Source organism: Girardinichthys multiradiatus, chromosome 20 (genome assembly GCF_021462225.1).
Source record: "Girardinichthys multiradiatus isolate DD_20200921_A chromosome 20, DD_fGirMul_XY1, whole genome shotgun sequence".
NCBI lineage: Eukaryota > Metazoa > Chordata > Actinopteri > Cyprinodontiformes > Goodeidae > Girardinichthys > Girardinichthys multiradiatus.
The window spans coordinates 33,270,906-33,289,318 of NC_061812.1; the positions used below are offsets into that span (position 1 = coordinate 33,270,906).

The 18,413-nt window shown below is 40.6% G+C and overlaps 1 protein-coding gene across 4 annotated transcripts in view; it reads right to left on the reverse strand.

The window, feature by feature from the left end:
- Nucleotides 1-18,413, reverse strand: part of LOC124856647 (calmodulin-binding transcription activator 1-like) — a 102,786-nt gene that overhangs the window by 47,108 nt on the left and 37,265 nt on the right. For all 4 annotated transcript variants that reach the window (XM_047347328.1, XM_047347327.1, XM_047347330.1 and 1 more), the window contains exon 4: nt 4,316-4,383. In XM_047347328.1, the coding sequence (XP_047203284.1) occupies nt 4,316-4,383 (68 nt within the window). The remainder of the gene's footprint in view (nt 1-4,315; nt 4,384-18,413) is intronic.

Here is an 18,413-nt window from a genome sequence, read left to right on the forward strand (position 1 = left end):
TTTCCTCCTGGTGCTACCCCAGCCGTTCCTTTCTCCTCTCCTCTCTGAATTTCATGTCTACACATCTATATGGACTGAGATGGTAGCGGCATACTCAGAAGGCCGTGTGTAGCGAAATTGAATTTACTGTGAGCTGATTTTCTCTGACACCTTAAATCTGTTCTGTTTTGGGGGCAAGCCTGCCAGTTTCTTAGTGGAGTGGAGACCCCCACCCTCCGATCAAAGCCAAGTATAGTCTCTGTCTCGAGCAGCATGAGTCATCTGAGAGCTGCTGATTCTAATTATGTTACGGAGAAGATGGATGAGATCAAACGCGTGTTTGTGTGTGGGCGGCAGACGCGTGCACATTTCATATGTGGACGTGGGAGCGCGCACAGGGACGGTTGCCCATGCGTGCACCTCGCGAACCTTGTGATTCAGGCAGACATAAATGCTATTGATTGTAACTAGGCTGTGATGTGTGGGATATAAAAAGCTTTTCAGCCGTTCCACGGTGTAGCAGAGCAAAAACAGGGAAGGAAAGGGGGAAGAGATGGTGGGGAGGAAAAAAAACGACACCAAGATGAAGAGGCAGAGTGGGTGTGTGAGTGAGTCCGGTAAGGGAGGAGAGAAGGAGGAGCACATAAAAAGAAGAAGGTAACTCTCACAACTTTAAACAGATGAAACAGTTCAGTGATGGGAGAAATAAAGGTCATTGATTGTGATCTTCACATTGCCCTCTCATAAGCCCTGCAAAAAAAATGCACTCATGTTAACGGCAGTGGCTCCATGAGCTGAGCTGCTTTCTGATGGGATTAGGTGTAATCTGTTCTAATCGTGCCTCGTGTCATGTGTAAATGGGATTATATCTAACTGCTGCTCAATAACACCAATATGACTGCTGCTGCTGCTGCTGCTGTTTGGAGGCTGAGGCTGTTCGGCAGTACAACCAATCAATGAGAAATCCATCCACAACATAAACTGTGCCGGTGGCCTCCGGCTGCTCCTGACAGAAGTCCTTAGGCTGACACAATAAGAGTGCACAGATATCACCTCAGTCTTTCAACAGTGTCAGTAATCAGAAATGGGGGCACAAGGTAACCAATTCACTTGCTTCACTTCACTTTTTTCTTCTATGCTTTCTTTCGTTCTTCTGTTCTTCATTCTTTTCTTTTCACAGTATATACCTACAGTACATCTGTATTAACTAAAGTAAATGTCAATAAGGTAATTCATCAATAATTCAACTTGCCCTTTTCCCCGTGTCTTTTATTCTGTCTCGACTTTCTTGCAGTTTTTCTTCTTGGCTCTCCATTCTAGGAAAAGCGGCACTTATGGTTCCTCAGATCAATGAATATTCAGTCCTGGCACGTGAATCCCTGTTCACATCCCATCTTTTATACACATGCTGCTCCTCCCTTTCAAACCCCCCTCTCACCCGCCTATGCCTGAATTATACATCACTTATACTAATACATTTACATTCATTAATACTCCATTTCCAGCTGACTAGGAGCTTTACAGTCCGTTCATGTCCTGGAGTGTTCTCTACATGTGGAGTGGGCCGTTAGCGGGATGGAGGCAGGAGACAGTTGACGTACATTACTAATGTTTTAATCAAACACAGGCTCTTACTCACTGAGATTAAACTACAATGAGTCATTGACTGAATGAGTAATATGGAGTTTGCACCATGAGGCTTGAAAGTTTGTAAATCCTTAATAATTGTCTATTATGCTTTGTATATATATATATATATATATATATATATATATATATATATATATATATATATTTATACAAAAAACACATTTGTTCTTCACAGCTAAAAGTGGATAAAAATGAAGGGGATACTGTACTTGGCTAATTATTATGATATTTGTGCTTGCTGTTACCTTTGTTTGAAAAGTTGTCTTTTATTCTATTAAGTCACCATTTAAACATGATCTTGCCTACCTCCTGCTTGTGTTTGGGTCCTTCACAGCCAAATCAACTCCAAATAACTGTTGTTGTTCATCTGTCATTGCTTTGTCAGCTGGGCCCCTGGTAAACCATACATGCATAATTTGCATGAACTGCTGTTTTTTTTTATTTTTATAAAACCACTGTATTTTTTGTGTCCACAGTTTGCAAAACTGTACTGCAAGCCATGCATATTGTGGTTTTTTTTATCTAAGGAGTCTGGGTTTCCAAATAATCTTAAGGTGATACCTTAAGCTGAAAAGCTGAATCCGTTCTTCTTGAAAGATGTGTTCCTGGAACCTTCTATTTATTTTGGGGATTTCTGCTGTGGGGTACAAAGCAGTCAGATTTTTGTATAAAGTACACCTCCACCTACTGCAGGAATTTGGATTGAAATTCTCAGCCACTGATTGTGGGAGGGATGCCTCTTTCATTATAATACAACTTTAAATACAGCTAATAAATAGGATATGACTCTGCCACAGAGATTATATTTCAGATTTTATTTGAATTCGCAGAAACCTTAAGATTGGTTCACCAACATAGAATAAGTTTTACTGATTTCTCTTCATGGAGCATCTCCTGCTCTGCATAAGACTTTCAGTTTCTCCAAATAAACTCTTACAACAACATTTTATTTTAGATAAAGGTCAGGACTTTGACTGGGTCATTCTCAAATATCAGCTTAATGTTTAACATTTACAATATCTTGCTTTTTGCTGTGACATACATGTAGCTCAGAAGATGTCCTGAGATTTTAGTTCTAAATGAAAAACTGTAATGCAGAATTCATTCATGTCCAAGCATGACGTAGACTCATACCAAGAAACTTCTTCAGTTTATATGGTCTAACTGTAGGTTGGTGGAGACCAGAAATTTTAAAGATGGTTTCGAGACCATTTCAATATTGAGAAAAATAAGAGTTGTTCAAGGCATTACAGACGTGCAGAGCATAGACACTGTTATACTAACATAGAGACTTTACAAAAACTACCTTTTCTCATGGCTTTGCACATTGTAATCACTTTGAAATCTTTATTGGTCAGCCAAGCTGAGATTTTTTGTTTACTTTCCTCAAGTGGGGATTTTAAAAATCTCCGTTTTCACATTTATCTGTTTATACTTGCAGATGGAGATGGAATAATGATGAGATGGCAGGCAACTTCTCATACCAGTATTATGTCCTTTGCTAGAAATGCGAACAACATGAAGCCATTTTTACATTTTTTTCTACGCTTGTCTCAGTTTGACACTATGAAACCTCCGATCCAAGAGTTACAACTGAGAATCTTTTTCCATTCTCAGTTGGATCTTCGTATGTTTTCTGAAATGGGGTAAAAGTCTATTTCCCGCAGCTTGGAAGGTTTTGCTGGATATTCTGCCTATCATGTGGACAAAGAGATTTTATTTTTAAATGGACAAAAACATATCCAGAGTAATGTTGTCAAACCCATAATGAGATATCTTTGATAAACCTTTTATATTTAATATAGCTCACACCTCACTGTCATCCTGTTCTTTGATTTCACTTTAATTTCACTATCAAATCCCAGTGGCTTACACACATTTGCTCCTGAAACATAACAAAATTGGATTCACTTTCTCTGTACATGAATGACAGAATATAATTTGTTTATAACAGAGATTTAATCCCAAGTGTCGGATCAGTGTCCCGATCATGGCAGTTTTGAATAATTAGTGTAGGAGTCTTTGTCTGATTTCAACCAGCTATTGTTTTTCTATTTATTTCCATTGAGGTACAATTTGTTGCAGTTTTCCAACAAAGTATCAATTTGCCCTATCAATGACTTTCACAGGGGAGAGACTTTATTGGCTGCTGCACCTTACTTGCTGTGTCTTACTTTGTTACTCCCTAAAATAGCAATGGGATGACTTCCTGTCAAAGAGAAATTACCCAGCCGATTGATTATAGATTGATCTGAGACTAGTAAGAAAAATAGAAATAATTATTGATGAACAGTATATAATTTTTGATACGTACATAATGTTGGATAATTGTCCCCATGTTCCAGGGCGCTTAACTAAACAGCTCTGTTGAAGGGAATTTAAAACCGGAACTTCAGCCTTCCTGCAAATACCTGAAAACATTTTTCTTTAGAGAATTAAAATCAAAACATTGTTGCTAGTCTTTCCCTTGTGTATATTTAGTGTGTATTTAACATGGTTTGGCTTCAAAATAGAAAGTATACTAGGTGGTTAAAAGCTGTTGTCTGTAAACCGCTGTGAAACATCTCTTGGTTATAATATACATTCTGTTTTTTTAATGCAACTCTGCTGATTATGTAGAAAAAAATACAGGGTTAAAGAAAGGCCACTGCACGTGTGCATAAATTGTTGTCTGTTCTCTGCTCACCTGGTTTTTGGCGATGTCGTCAGCCACTCATCGTGTTTCTCAAAAGTGATGAGATACGCAGCAATCTCCTAGACAGGTAGAGAAAGACAGAGGTCATATTGCTGTGTGTGTACAACACTGACAGTGTGTATGTGTATGTGTATGTGTATGTGTATGTGTGTGTGTGTGTTTGTGTGTGTTTGTGTGTGTGAGTGTGTGTGTGTGTGTGTGTGTGTGTGTGTGTGTGCGTGTGTGTGTCACAGGGAGATAACACATAACAAGTATTTCCAGATGACCTGCTGATGCCCACAGAGAGAGTGTCACTATCTGATTGCCAAGGTGAGGTTCGGCCACCTGATTGGTCACAGAGCAGCCAGTGAGGAGGCAGATACAGAGGACAGACCCTCAGGGCCAACAACCAATCACACTTTGGTTCCTCCACTGGGGAGGAAAAGCTATCTTCTAAATACACACACTCGCACTATGTAAACACACACACACATACATTCACATACACAGGGGGTAGAGGCCTATACACTAGCTGACAGAGTGTGCTGATAGGAAAAGTTTTCTTGCACTTTGCAGTTCTGCACTTTGCCATTCAGATAAAGCCTCTTCCTAAGTTTGCTCTTAATTCCTCCGGCTCTCTTCCCATCTCCTCATCTCTCCTCTTCACAATTCTTCTGTTCTTGCTCAAATGAATCCAACACAAAAAAGGAAAGCTTGAATCACACAGGTGCATTTTACCAAGAACGGGGAAAAACAAAACATCCAAACACACACACAAACACACACACGCACACACACACACACACACACACACACACACACACACACACACACACACACACACACACACACACACACAGACGAAGACATAAAGAAATGCATCCAAAGGAAACCGTTGTTTGTACCTCACGCTTTTTAGTTACTCGTGCAACTCTGCCTTTTTCTCTTTGCTTGGTGAACTTTCTCACCTCTGGTTTCCTCCTTCAAACATCACTATCTATCTATCATCAACTCCCATCTCATCCACTTGTTGTGAAAGACTATGAAATGTAAATTATCCTCTTAAGGCAATCAGCTTTTGAAATCTGGCACAAATAAATAGTGAGGATGACATCAACACTCCAGCACTCCTTCATCTGCCCCCTCAGATCAACAGTCTCCTCTCCAGACTTTCTTTCTCTTTCTTATCCTCTGTGTGTCTTGGGGTGTGTGTGTGTGTGTCCCAGTTTGGCTTGAGAGCTCTCCGACTCGACACCGATATGACAAAAGATTCGAAATGTGGAGGGGGGTGGAAGATGGGGAGAAATACAGAGCAGCTGGAGGGTGCTGGCACTTAACTGGATTGGAGTTTTTTGTATCATCAATTTGATCCCCACCTGCAAACCCCCCACTGTCTCATTCTGAATTTACAGGAGTATTCATATAGGCATGTGTGGGTATGGGAGAGGTTGTTATTGCACCCTTGATAATTATCAAAATGAAGCTTGAGAATGTGTGTCTGTGCAAGACACATAAAAGACCCAGAAGACTACACAAACAAGCTGCATATGAATACAGAGTATACATACCCCTTAAACCCTTTAACTTTGTCACATTTGTTTGGTGATAACCACAAATTTCAGTGTATTTTATTGGGGTTTTATGTGATGGAACAACACAAAGTGGTGGATAATTGTAACCTGGAAGAAAAATGAAAAAAGTGTAGCATGCATTTATATTGCCCCTTTTAATCTGAGACCCCTAGAAAAATCTAGTGAAACCAACTGCCTTTAGAAAACATCTAATAAATAAATAGAGTCTTACTATGTGTAAGGCCTCAGAGGTTTGTTAGAGAATAGTTGTGAACAAACTTCATCATCAAGACCAAATGGCCTGGACTTGTATCACTTTTATTAAGACCCCAGAGACCCCAAAGTACTTTACACTACAATCAGTCATCCACCCATTCATAAACACTTTTTCTGTCAGTGGCAAACTGGCAGAAGCGAGGCTGTCATGAAACCAGCACCACTGGGCCCTCTGACCACCATCAGCAGGCAAGTCAGGTGAAGTGTCTTGCCCAAGGACACAGCGAACTGAGACGGCAACCCACTGGTTACAGGAAGAACTTCTGCTACTTGAGCCACAGTTGCTTCACAGTTGTGGCAAAGTTTGAAGCTGATTTAGGTTATAAAAAACATCCTAACCTTTGAAAATTTCAAAGAGATGTTTATTCCATCATCCGAAAATGGAGTATGGAAGTAAAACTACCAAGACATGGTCGCTCACCTAAACTGACAGGGCGGGCAAGAGCGGTATTAATATGGGAAGCAGTCAAGAGGCCAAGAGTAACTCTGGAGGAGCTGCAGAGATACACAGCTCAAGTCAGAGAACCCGTTGGCAGGAAAACTACTGCATTAGTCATGCACTCCACACATCAGATTTTTATGGAAAACAGGCTAAAGGAAAGCTGTTTTTGAAAGAACACCATAAGACGTCCTTTATACAGTTTGTCACAAACCATGTCCTTCATGTTCCTCCTTGGAACAGCAAACATGTGGAAGGGGCTACTTTAAACAGAAAAGACCCAAATTAAACTTTTTTAACCTGCTTGGAAAAACACTGCTGCGGGACAAAAAACCGACGCTGTTCAACACCTTGTACACACAGTCTCAAGGTTAACTATGTGGGAAGGTGCAGCAGGGACAGGGAAGCTGGTCAGAGTTGAGGAGAAGATGGATGGAGCTAAAACCAAGGCAGTCATGCAATGGAATGGTTTAAATCGCTTATCCTTCTTCTAAAATTCACAATTATGTGTTACTTTGTGTAACATCCCCGTGAAACATATCAAGGCTTCTTGTTTGTATTGTTACAACATGTGAAAAAGTTCAGTGGTGAGAATACTTTTACAAGTTACTGTAGCCACAGCTTGATGCATTGACACACACATACACGCACACACACACACACACACACACACACACACACACACACACACACACACACACACACACACACACACACACACACACACACACACACACACACACACACACACACACACACACAAGCACAAAAGAAGTGCCTCATTCATTTATGCATCTATTCATTAGCTGTGACAGGCAGCCACCTCTCCTCCTCCCAAACCACTCCGCAGCAAGTCAATATCCTATACAGCCTCCACGGCTCTGGCCAGGCACTCGGGCTCCCCTAGTGACTGTCAGCCAGCGGGAGGCGGGAGCAGAGGGGAAATGTGGGGATAAGATGAGGAGCTGGAAGGTGTGGGGGGGTGGTGGTTGGACAGAAGGATGGGAGGATTAAGACAGAGAGAGAGAGGGAGAGAGAGCGAGACTTACAATTAAAGGCCTGCCCCATAAGAGTCATTAAAAAAACAGAAACAGAGGAGTCAGCTGAAAACGGCAGCCTGACACACACTCTGAAACACACCCACACACACACACGCACAAGCACACACTGCCGCTGCTGACTCCCCCTGGTAGCACACACACATGCCCATGTGAAGAGTGACAGAAGTGAGTTGGTGAAGGTCGATCCTCAGGAAGTCACAGTCATTGTCCCAGTGGAAGGAAGTGATGGAGCACTGTGAGCATGCCTGGTGACACGCTGACCCTACAGGAATACTGTATGTGAAGGTGTGTGTGTTAGCTGCAAACTGGCACATGGGCAGGGAAAGGCATCCTCTTCTGCTCGAGAAACCCAGACGTTCTGCATGTCTGTGTGCAACAATACCCCCCCCCCCCCCACACACACACACCTATTCCTCTCTGCAGGCATGCATGTGAGAGCGTGAAAGAGAGTTACTTAAGAAATATCTAACAAAGCAGGGAGCATGAGTGGGAAGTTAGATTGGAGCGAGCACTGCAGTTGGGGAAATCAGCCTCCCACTCACGCTTCACTGAGACCATCTCCCTCCGAGAAGCTGGTGGCATGCACAAAAAAGCAGTCACACAGACGCGCGTGTGTACATACAAACACATTTACAGCGCCTTGGGGAGGATTTCACTAGAGGGGGGGCACTTTATGGGAAGGGCGGGTTCACCTACACAAACGACAGACCCATCCAAGAGCTTCTCAAAGGGAAATTCACTTACCAGGGTCTGGCCACTGGCGCATATATATATAGATATAGATATATATCTATATGTATATAGATATATATATATATATATATATCTATATGTATATAGATATATATATATATATAGATAGATAGATGTGTGCGTCTGAGAGGGAGCTGTGTGTGCGTTTGAAGTCTAATGATGAGCATCACCCCGACAGAGATCTGGGGAAAACAGAGCTGTCTTCAAACTGGAACTGTCACATCCATTCGAAGTGCCTCAAATGAAAGCCGCCGCTGGCTCACAACAGAAATCATTTGCCATTGAACGGTTTATTTTGGCAGAACAGGAGGTAACAAACTGAAGTGTCCTTTCTAACTACACAATCCATACCTGCCTCTCTTCTTGTGCATGGCAAGTCTCGCATGCTTGCATGTGTGTGTGTGGGGGGGTGAGGAGCTACATTAGCATTTAGAACAAGTGAAGTCCGGTGGTGCTGTAATTTGCTCTTATAGCTCCTATGTCTCCTTCCAGAACATCCCTGCTGGTGTTTCACGTTGACAGTGTCCACCATCACTCTGTTATTGTTATTTTGTGGGTTGCCCTCTGGTATTTCTTCTGATTCAATTACACATTTAGACAGATTTTAGTCTAGTTTCTTTATATGATAGACTGACACAAAGAACTGCATAATTGTGAAGTGGAAGGAAAAAGATACATGGTTTAAAAAAATGAATAAAAGTCTGAAAGGTGCATTTATATACAGCCACTTTTTTCTGATAATCCTAAATAAAATCAATTTTGACCAATAACTTTCAGAAGTCACCCTGTTAGCATGTGGTGTCCCACCAAATCTTTGCAGGCCTCAGAGGTTTGTTGGAGAACATCACTGAATTCACAGCATCATGAAGAACAAAAAACTATTACTTATACTCCCTACAAAATCTGGTCTCTATGGAGCGGCTAGAAGAAAGCCATTATTGAAAAAAAGCCATAAAAATTCCTGTTTAAAATTTGCAACAAGCCATGTAAGGGTCAAGGAAAACATGTGACAGAAGGATGCTCTAGTCAGCTGAGACCAAAATTTAATTTTTTTGGCTTACCTGCAAAACACAGTAGCTAAAAAACCCTAAACACATCATTTCCACCATGAAACATGATGATAGCATCATACTGTGGGGATGCTTTTCTTCAGCAAGGACAAGGAAGCAAGTCAGAGTTGATGGAACGATTGGTGACTTGAGCAAAAGCAAAAGACAGAGCTACAATGGCATACCAAAGATCAAAGCATATTCATGTGTTAAAATGGCCCAGTCAAAGTCCAGACTTAAATCCCATGGAGAATCTGTGGTACAACTCTGCTATGACTAAGTCTTTTTCCTGTTGCAAGTCAGAAAACCAGTAGAGTTTCCTATTCATTGTTCTCAGTGACAAGTCTGTCTACTATTAGAAATAAACAATGTATTTCTCTGCATGTTATGCATTCAAACACGGTAGCAACACTTTTACAAATAGAGCTTGAACTACTGAGTTACAAACTGTCCAAACACTAAAAGACAAGACGTACTATTGTAAACCAGACTAATAATGAGTTTTGTACCGTCTTTCTTTACCATACTAATTATACCACGTAGCCCTCAACAGAAAGAGCAATGAATAATGATGGGATCATTTGGCTCTGTTTAAGCCGTACAATAAAATGTTTTTAAGACCATTGTAAACAAGAAATAAAGGGTGGTTTGTAGTATACTGCCAAACTGCCCTGCTCCCTACTGTGTGTGACTTTCAAGAGCCCTTATATTACCTCTGCTGCTTAATACAACTGCTTAATGCTGTTTCCATAACAACTGTTGCAAAGCCCCTGATCAGAATTCCTCTCGAGCTCGCCTTGTGTTTATCATATAAACACCTCATCACTCTCTAAGCAACATACATGCACTCCAACATGGCCGTAAGAGACTTCTACACACAAATACAAATGGGTTGCTAATGCATAAAGTCGCCCATTGCAAGATGGATAAAATGAATAAAATCACCACTTGCCCAGGCTCCTTTTGGTCTGTCAGTTAGTCAAACACATAGATTGCTCACAGAGAGACATGTTAAATACTGGCCTATCAGCATAGGTTACAGTCTGACCTTCAGCGGTGATGAGCCTCTGTCACCTAGTTAAGAAAGAGACAAGGATCACATTCATCTTTGTCACACAGGCTTAGACACACAGGTGTAGTACATGACAAGCACAGATGTGACCAGGATGTGTTCATGTACACTGTAGGGCACATGAACACACCAGATTTATTAACTCAAGGGTCCCTTTGAAATACCCTTGCTGTTCTATTGCAAGTACCAGCCCAGTATCTACAAAATATGAATTTCTTTTTTAAGTTTCTCATGTATAAATAATCTTATTTGGCTAATTTATACATTCAGAAGCTCAAATATTGAATAATTACTTGTAGCTACTGACAATGATGTAAATCATCAAACAGCGAACTTGTACATATTCACTAGAGAAATGACATGTTTGAATCCCTGAATGTGAAAACAAATAAGAAGGTATTTTAATTACAGAATACACTGTTTACATTTTTTATCTCTCTCTACAGACAGTAAAAAATAACAATACATTTTTTTAATTGGGTAAGGTTACTTCCATACCCTCGTGTTACCCCAAGACTGCCCCTGATTGGCTGATCAGTCGTCCTGACATTTTCTTTTTCATGAATCTGGGTTCAGTCAGAAAGAATCGGCAAACCCAACAAGGAGTCTCCTCCAGCTGGGTCATTGAGGACTGATCAACCTTGAGATTCTGTTGTAATAAAGGTTTTTGTTGGCATTGTTCCCTTGCTAATTATTTTTTTAATTTAAAGATAGTATTTTGGTTACTTAGCAGATGATTGACAATTATGGTCTAAATCTGTCTATGGTCTAAAAAAGTGTTTTTGAAAAGTGATAGTTATCCATTAAGTGATCCAATTGCTTGTCTAAAGTGATGTAACTCTTGCGTAACCTCAAGCCTGCCTTTTATTTGCTGACTAGCCCACCTGACGCCTCCTCTCTAAGGAGGATGGGCAGCCGAGGAGCTTTAGTCTGAGTTTATTCAAAAGGAGCAATCGAACCCACCAAGATGCCCAGGCAGACCAGATCAGAGAGGACGGCTTTCCTTTTTAAGAATCAGTTGTGCTAAATGTTTTTGTTGCTATGCTACCAGTGGTGCACTTTTTGTGCACAGCTGTGCAAGATTCTACGTTTTCTTCATCCACCTTGGACTTGTGTCCAGTGTTATTTTGGCAGCTTCCTAAAAAGCATTTGCCTTCATGTCCAATCCATTTCTGAATCCAAAGAAAGCAACCACCAAGACATGCAGTGACCTGGGCCAGAACCAACAGCAGCTGGTCTCAGAGTGACCATCTGGCCCAAACAACTGTTTTACCCATCAGCTAAGCCAGTGGACAGTACTGTGGAAACCTCAAACCTCAAAAAGCACAAGTCCAGTTGGACTTGTGCACACAGCCCAGTTTTGAAACCAGTAAGGCGCTCACTTAAAGCTCTATCATGGCGGTTCAGGTGTTAAAAACCAAATTATTTGAGGGGGTTCTGAATCTTTTGTTTTCATCTGCCTATTTTATTCCCCTATCCAGATTGTGAGGTAAATGAACTAGCTCATTTAACAAAGTTTACTCGCACTAAAATGTGCACAGGCCAAGACCGTCTTGGTGTCTGAGTCTACATATATAAAGGCTGCTGTTCAGATGGGTGATTGCTTTTCATTGAAAAAATCCATCTTTTCTGCATTATCCTTTTGAGTTGACCTCTTTACTTTCTCTTTCCTCCCCATTTTTCACCCCTCTCATCTGACAATTTATAAAGGTCCACACAGTGAAGGTGGCAGCACAAAGATACACCCTCAAAGTGCTCGGAAAGTAACGCAAACTCTTTCAGTGGAGACTTGAGAGCAAGAAAGCACTGGCCTCAATCCATCAGAGTTAAACATCAATCGCATTTTTCTAAAGACTTCTTTTTCTCGCGTGCCCATACCTGTCCTCTTCTTCCACCTGCACCCCCCCCTCCCCCAGAAGAAAGGAAGTGGGGTTGGTGGGTGGTGGGGGTTACATCAAAGACGCCAACAAGTGTGTGGTGTCAACACAATGCTCGGATCCCCTACTGCGCTAGGGCGTAATAGATGAACCCTTTTGGAGTCCTCAAAAACTCCAGCAAAGTTAGCTGGAGGAGGGTGGGTGCCACACACATGTTCAGATTTGTAATGAAGAATGTGAGTTTTTGCCGGTGGGAGAAGACAGAGAGAGGTAAGGTGGCGAGGGGAAGGTATCTCAGTGAAGGAGTCTCCAGTGGTTGCGTTAACCCCCGCCTCATCTCACCGTGAGTCATGCTGCCCTCCGAGACTCATCTCTGCTCTGCAATTGTTGATGTTTTTGTGATTGAGCAGGTTTGCATGCTAAGAAGAGCCACAGATGAGACAGAGAGGGAGGGAGTGAAAGAAAGTGTGTGCCACCTCTCATTGGCATAAATACTTGTTTACAACGAGACATAAATTGGCACCCAGTCAGTCAGCCTCTCCATTTCTCTTTGCTTTAACTCCTATTCTCTGCCTCGGTGCTGCTAAGTGTATTATAACACTCGCTGGTTCAGCCCTCTCTCATTACCATATTCTAATTACATTCGTTAAGAGGAGTATTTGGGAGTTAATGAATAAATTTGAAAGATGGGACTACGTGGCGATCTTTAGGTTTGTCTCCTCCTCAGTCAACTAAGAATGGGAGCATATGTCAGTGTTCCTGCACATTTTGTAAACTTGCCTTGCTTTCCAAGACTTAGTATCTAGAGTTCTCAGTTCTTTGGACTTGTTTAAAAATACAAAACATAAAAGTGTTTCTACAGTGGTTTTGCTTTAAACATGGAGCCTAAAAAACTAGGAAAGAGGGAAGGACAGAAGTAAGGAAGGAGGACACAAAGGGGGACTGAAAGACACAATAAAAGAAGGAGGACACGAAGAAGGGAGGAAAGAAGCAAAGATGGAAGGACAGTGAGAAAAATAAAAGGGGCATGGAAAGAAAGAGGGACACAGGAGAGAATGGAGGTTGGATACAAGGAAGGAAGGAAAGAAAAAAGGGCGGAAAACAAATCACATGAAGGAGGATATAGAGTACAGACCAAAAGTTTGGACACGCCTTCTCATTCAAAGAGGTGTCTTTATTTTCATGACTATGAATATTGTAGCTTTACACTGAAGACATCAAAACTATGAATTAACACATGGAACACTTGGAATTATATACTGAACAAAAAAGGGTGAAACAACTGAAAATATGTCTTATATTCTAGGTTCTTCAAAGTAGCCACCTTTTGCTTTGATTACTGCTCTGCACACTCTTGGCATTCTGTTGATGAGCTTCAAGAGGTCGTCACCTGAAATGGATTTCCAACAGTCTTGAAGGAGTTCCCAGAGATGCTTAGCACTTGTTGGCCCTTTTGCCTTCACTCTGCGGTCCAGCTCACCCCAAACCATCTCGATTGGGTTCAGGTCCGGTGACTGTGGAGGCCAGGTCATCTGGCGCAGCACCCCATCACTTTCCTTCTTGGTCAAATAGCCCTTACACAGCCTGGAGGTGTGTTTGGGGTCATTGTCCTGTTGAAAAATAAATGATGGTCCAACTAAACGCAAACCGGATGGAATAGCATGCCACTGCAAGATGCTGTGGTAGCCATGCTGGTTCAGTATGCCTTCAATTTTGAATAAATCCCCAAGTGTCACCAGCAAAGCACCCCCACACCATCACACCTCCTCCTCCGTGCTTCACGGTGGGAACCAGGCATGCAGAGTCCATCCGTTCACCTCTTCTGTGCCGCACAAAGACACGGTGGTTGGAACCAAAGATCTCAAACTTGGACTCATCAGACCAAAACACAGATTTCCATTTGTCTAATGTCCATTCCTTGTGTTCCTTAGCCCAAACAAGTCTCTTCTGCTTGTTGCCTGTCCTCAGCAGTGGTTTCCTAGCAGCTATTTTACCATGAAGGCCTGATTCACACAGTCTCCTCTTAACAGTTGTTCTAGAGATGTGTCTGCTGCTAGAACTCTGTGTGGCATTGACCTGTTCTCTAATCTGAGCTGTTGTTAACCTGCAATTTCTGAGGCTGGTGACTCGGATGAACTTATTGTCCGCAGCAGAGGTGACTCTTGGTCTTCCTTTCCTGGGGCGGTCCTCATGTGAGCCAGTTTCTTTGTAGCGTTGATGGTTTTTGCGACTGCACTTGGGGACACTTTCAAAGTTTTCCCGATAGTTCGGTCTGACTGACCTTCATTTCTTAAAGTAATGATGGCCACTCGTTTTTCTTTACTTAGCTGCTTTTTTCTTGCCATAATACAAATTCTAACAGTCTATTCAGTAGGACTATCAGCTGTGTACTGTATCCACCTCCTGCACAACACAACTGATGGTCCCAACCCCATTTAAAAGGCTTGAAATCCCACTTATTAAACCTGAAAGGGCACACCTGTGAAGTGAAAACCATTTCAGATGAGTACCTCTTGAAGCTCATCAACAGAATGCCAAGAGTGTGCGGAGCAGTAATCAAAGCAAAAGGTGGCTACTTTGAAGAACCTAGAATATAAGACATATTTTCAGTTGTTTCACACTTTTTTGTTCCGTGTATAATTCCATATGTGTTAATTCATAGTTTTGATGCCTTCAGTGTGAAGCTACAATATTCATAGTCATGAAAATAAAGACAACTCTTTGAATGAGAACGTGTGTCCAAACGTTTGGTCTGTATTGTACCTAAGGTAGAAAGGAGTGAAGGCAAAAAGAAGACAAAATGAAGGACAGAAGCATGGGGAGGATGCAAAGGCGAAAGAAGGAAAGACCCAAGGAAAGATAGACACAAAGAAGTAAAATATGATAAAAGGAAGAAACCAAAGCCACAAGTAAATGAGAAAAGACAGACACAGAAGAAAAGAAAGAAAGATATAAATAAAATGATAAGAATGGAAGGAATAATGGAGAAACAGTTCAAATGTAATTATTTCAAGCTCCCTTTTCATTTCCAGACCTAAAAAATACACCTGTTACACACATTTTAAGAACGTTTCCCATACCATTATATTAGGGGGTACTGCCTCCACTTGAAGGTCAACTTAGTTTCATTTTCTATAAAGTGCCAGATCATATCAGAAGACATTTAAGGTTACTTTTCCTTTAGAACAGGTCTATGCCTTCTCATATTCAATTCAATTCAATTCAATTCAAAAATACTTTATTAATTACTTTATTTATTATAACCAGCTTAGGGCTTAAGGTACAGCATGATTTAAAAAGATAAATTTGAAATAACAAAACATTATATCAGACCATCATAATGCTTAAGAGAAAAGCTCTAGAGTTTGTGGCATTTGAAGTTTGTCTCTGACAGCCCCTCTCTTATCTGTTTCAGAAACCTATCGGTCACTCCTACTCAATTCTCTTGTTTACAAGAACCTTAGTCAACTGTTTGAAAAAAAGCCATGGCACAGAAGCTAAAGCCCCCTGCTTTTCATTGTGATTAAGGTAATGCTCCTTTGAAAGAATAGCTGGAATGTTAAGAGGCTAGAATATCAGGTGCAGTAAGCAGCAGACTGTTGGGTAGCTAACCAAGCATACAGTCCAGTCATTAACAGAATCAGAATCAGCTTTATTCCTATGTTTGTGCACACAATTTGACTCCGGTACACTTTGCTCATGTTGAAGATTTATTTTTCTTTTTTTTATGTAAATAAAAAAATATTTTAAATGTACATATATACACAAGCGACTTTACAATAGAATATAATGAGAGATCAGCCCAAGAATGCATGGTGTTGTTCTGGGACTTTGACTGCCAAGTGTTCATCACATAAAAAGCCTGGTTTTAGAAGACAGCGCTCTGTAGCACCAATCTGAACATAAAAGTCTAAACAGTTTATGTGCAGGGTGCGTGTGGTCTGCAGAGATTTTAGCTGCTCAAACCACACACACAGAGAAGGACGAAGACCAGACAGACTGAATTATGGCAGTGTAGAAGATGACCAGCAGCTCCTGGGAGGTTGTACTTCCACAGGAGCTGCTGTTATCTTCTACAGCTAACCAGCTAACATTAGCTTGTTAGCCTCTCTGTGTTACTTTGTACCAATTGGTCTGCAACATGAGGTTCCAGAGCCACATGTAGCTGTCTGGCCCCTGCATTGTGGCTCTTACAAAACCAAATAAGAAATATTTTTAATTATGAAGGCAATAAGAAAGGGGTTTTTAGCAGTTCTACTATAGGTTTTTATGCAACATTTGCATAGAATATCTACAACAGAATGGCAGCAATAATACAAGATATTTAAAAGTAATTTAATGTTTTTTAGCTTCAAACTGTGTGCTTTATTTTTTCAAGTAGGCTCAGCTGGCCTCATTTTATAATTTAAAATAGAAATACATTTTATTATAATTTATTTGGCTTTTAAAATCAAACATTTCAATTATATATATGATGACCTATACAGAGCAGAACGGAGAGCGTTGATAAAATTTCGTGCAACAACCACATTTAGTGAAAAAGTTCTACTTGATCCATCTCCTGTTAATTCCATATTTTGTCTCAGCTTTACACCTCTGTACAGATATTTAAAAAAATAAAACTAAAGCTCTTAACAAGACCCGTTTTAGCTGATGCTGAGTTTAAAGCGGAATTTGAATCTTAATTTTTCTAAATATCTTTAGCTGAAAGGAACTGGTAAATCATGGGCAAGAGTACATAAAACAGATAATTGATTTTGAAAAACATGACTGAGTCAACTGTCAACTCTCTAACTCACTGTATGTGCATCAAAATCAAAATAACAAGTGTCATACAAAACATTAATATAACTAATAACATGATAAATCGATTTATTTTGCTGCAGCAATGTAATAATTGTTGCATTTCTGTTTAAAAATCTTTCCTACTTTTGTGTTAATTTAGTGATGCTGTGGTTTAGTTTTCCTTTGAGGTACTGGGAGGTTCTGTTCAAAATCAAGAAAGCAGAAACAGGCAGTTGAGAAACACTGTTCAGTATGTCTGTGCTCTCTGTAAATATCTAACCGCTGCTCCATTTCAGTTGAAACAAACAAATCTAGTTAACTCCAGAAGCTCGTGTGGACTCCTGTCTCTTCATATAAAAAAAGAAAATCAATTCAGAATTCTGTTTGCTTCTGCTAAATAAAGTTCCATTTCATTTGTTTGTTGCTTACGAAAAAACTAGGAGCCATCCATGCTGAAGTCATAAATATTTAACCATCCTCAAACCTAAAAACACAAACTGCCAAAGACAAGCGGCAAATTACAGATGTACAAATTGTATGTGATCTTTGATTCAACACAGACAACAGACCTGAGGCCTTTAAAACTGGAGGTGGGAAAGAAGAGGTAAAACAATCTTAGGCAAGCGTTAGCATTAAATCAACACTGGCCCTGTGACAGGCTTCTTCCACTGTTGTGTGGTTTTTGATTTGTCTCTGCCTGGAACGAAGCCCTGGGCACTAGACCTGCGTTCACTCTTTCAGGGTATTGCAAAAACGTGATATACCCCCCTCCCATAGCTTAATAAAATACATTCTCCACTCTGATGATTGCCAGCTTGTGCTTCAAAGAGTTCAGCAATGAATTTGCAACAATAACCCAAAAAGTTTTTTTCCTAGAGCTTAGAAATGGATGTGCTTTTACTTGGCCACTTGCCAGTGATTACTGACAATTAAACAACGCCACAAGCAGCAGAACTAAGATGAAGACTTTAAATTAACCTCTTGCCCACAGAATTTAATTTCCCTGTGACTGCAATTTGTTTAAAACGAAAGTATTTTCATCTTGCTAAATAGATTGTTTTTTAAAATCCCAGTTCAAGTTTTATTCATTTTGTTGCTGATGTGAACAAAAAAACATGCATTTGGAGGCAACAGAAATTAGCTAATGCCTGGAAATTCTTGTGTATTTGTTTCATTTTGAATTAAAATTTGCATGGAAGCACTGCATTAATACAGGCTGCACTCATC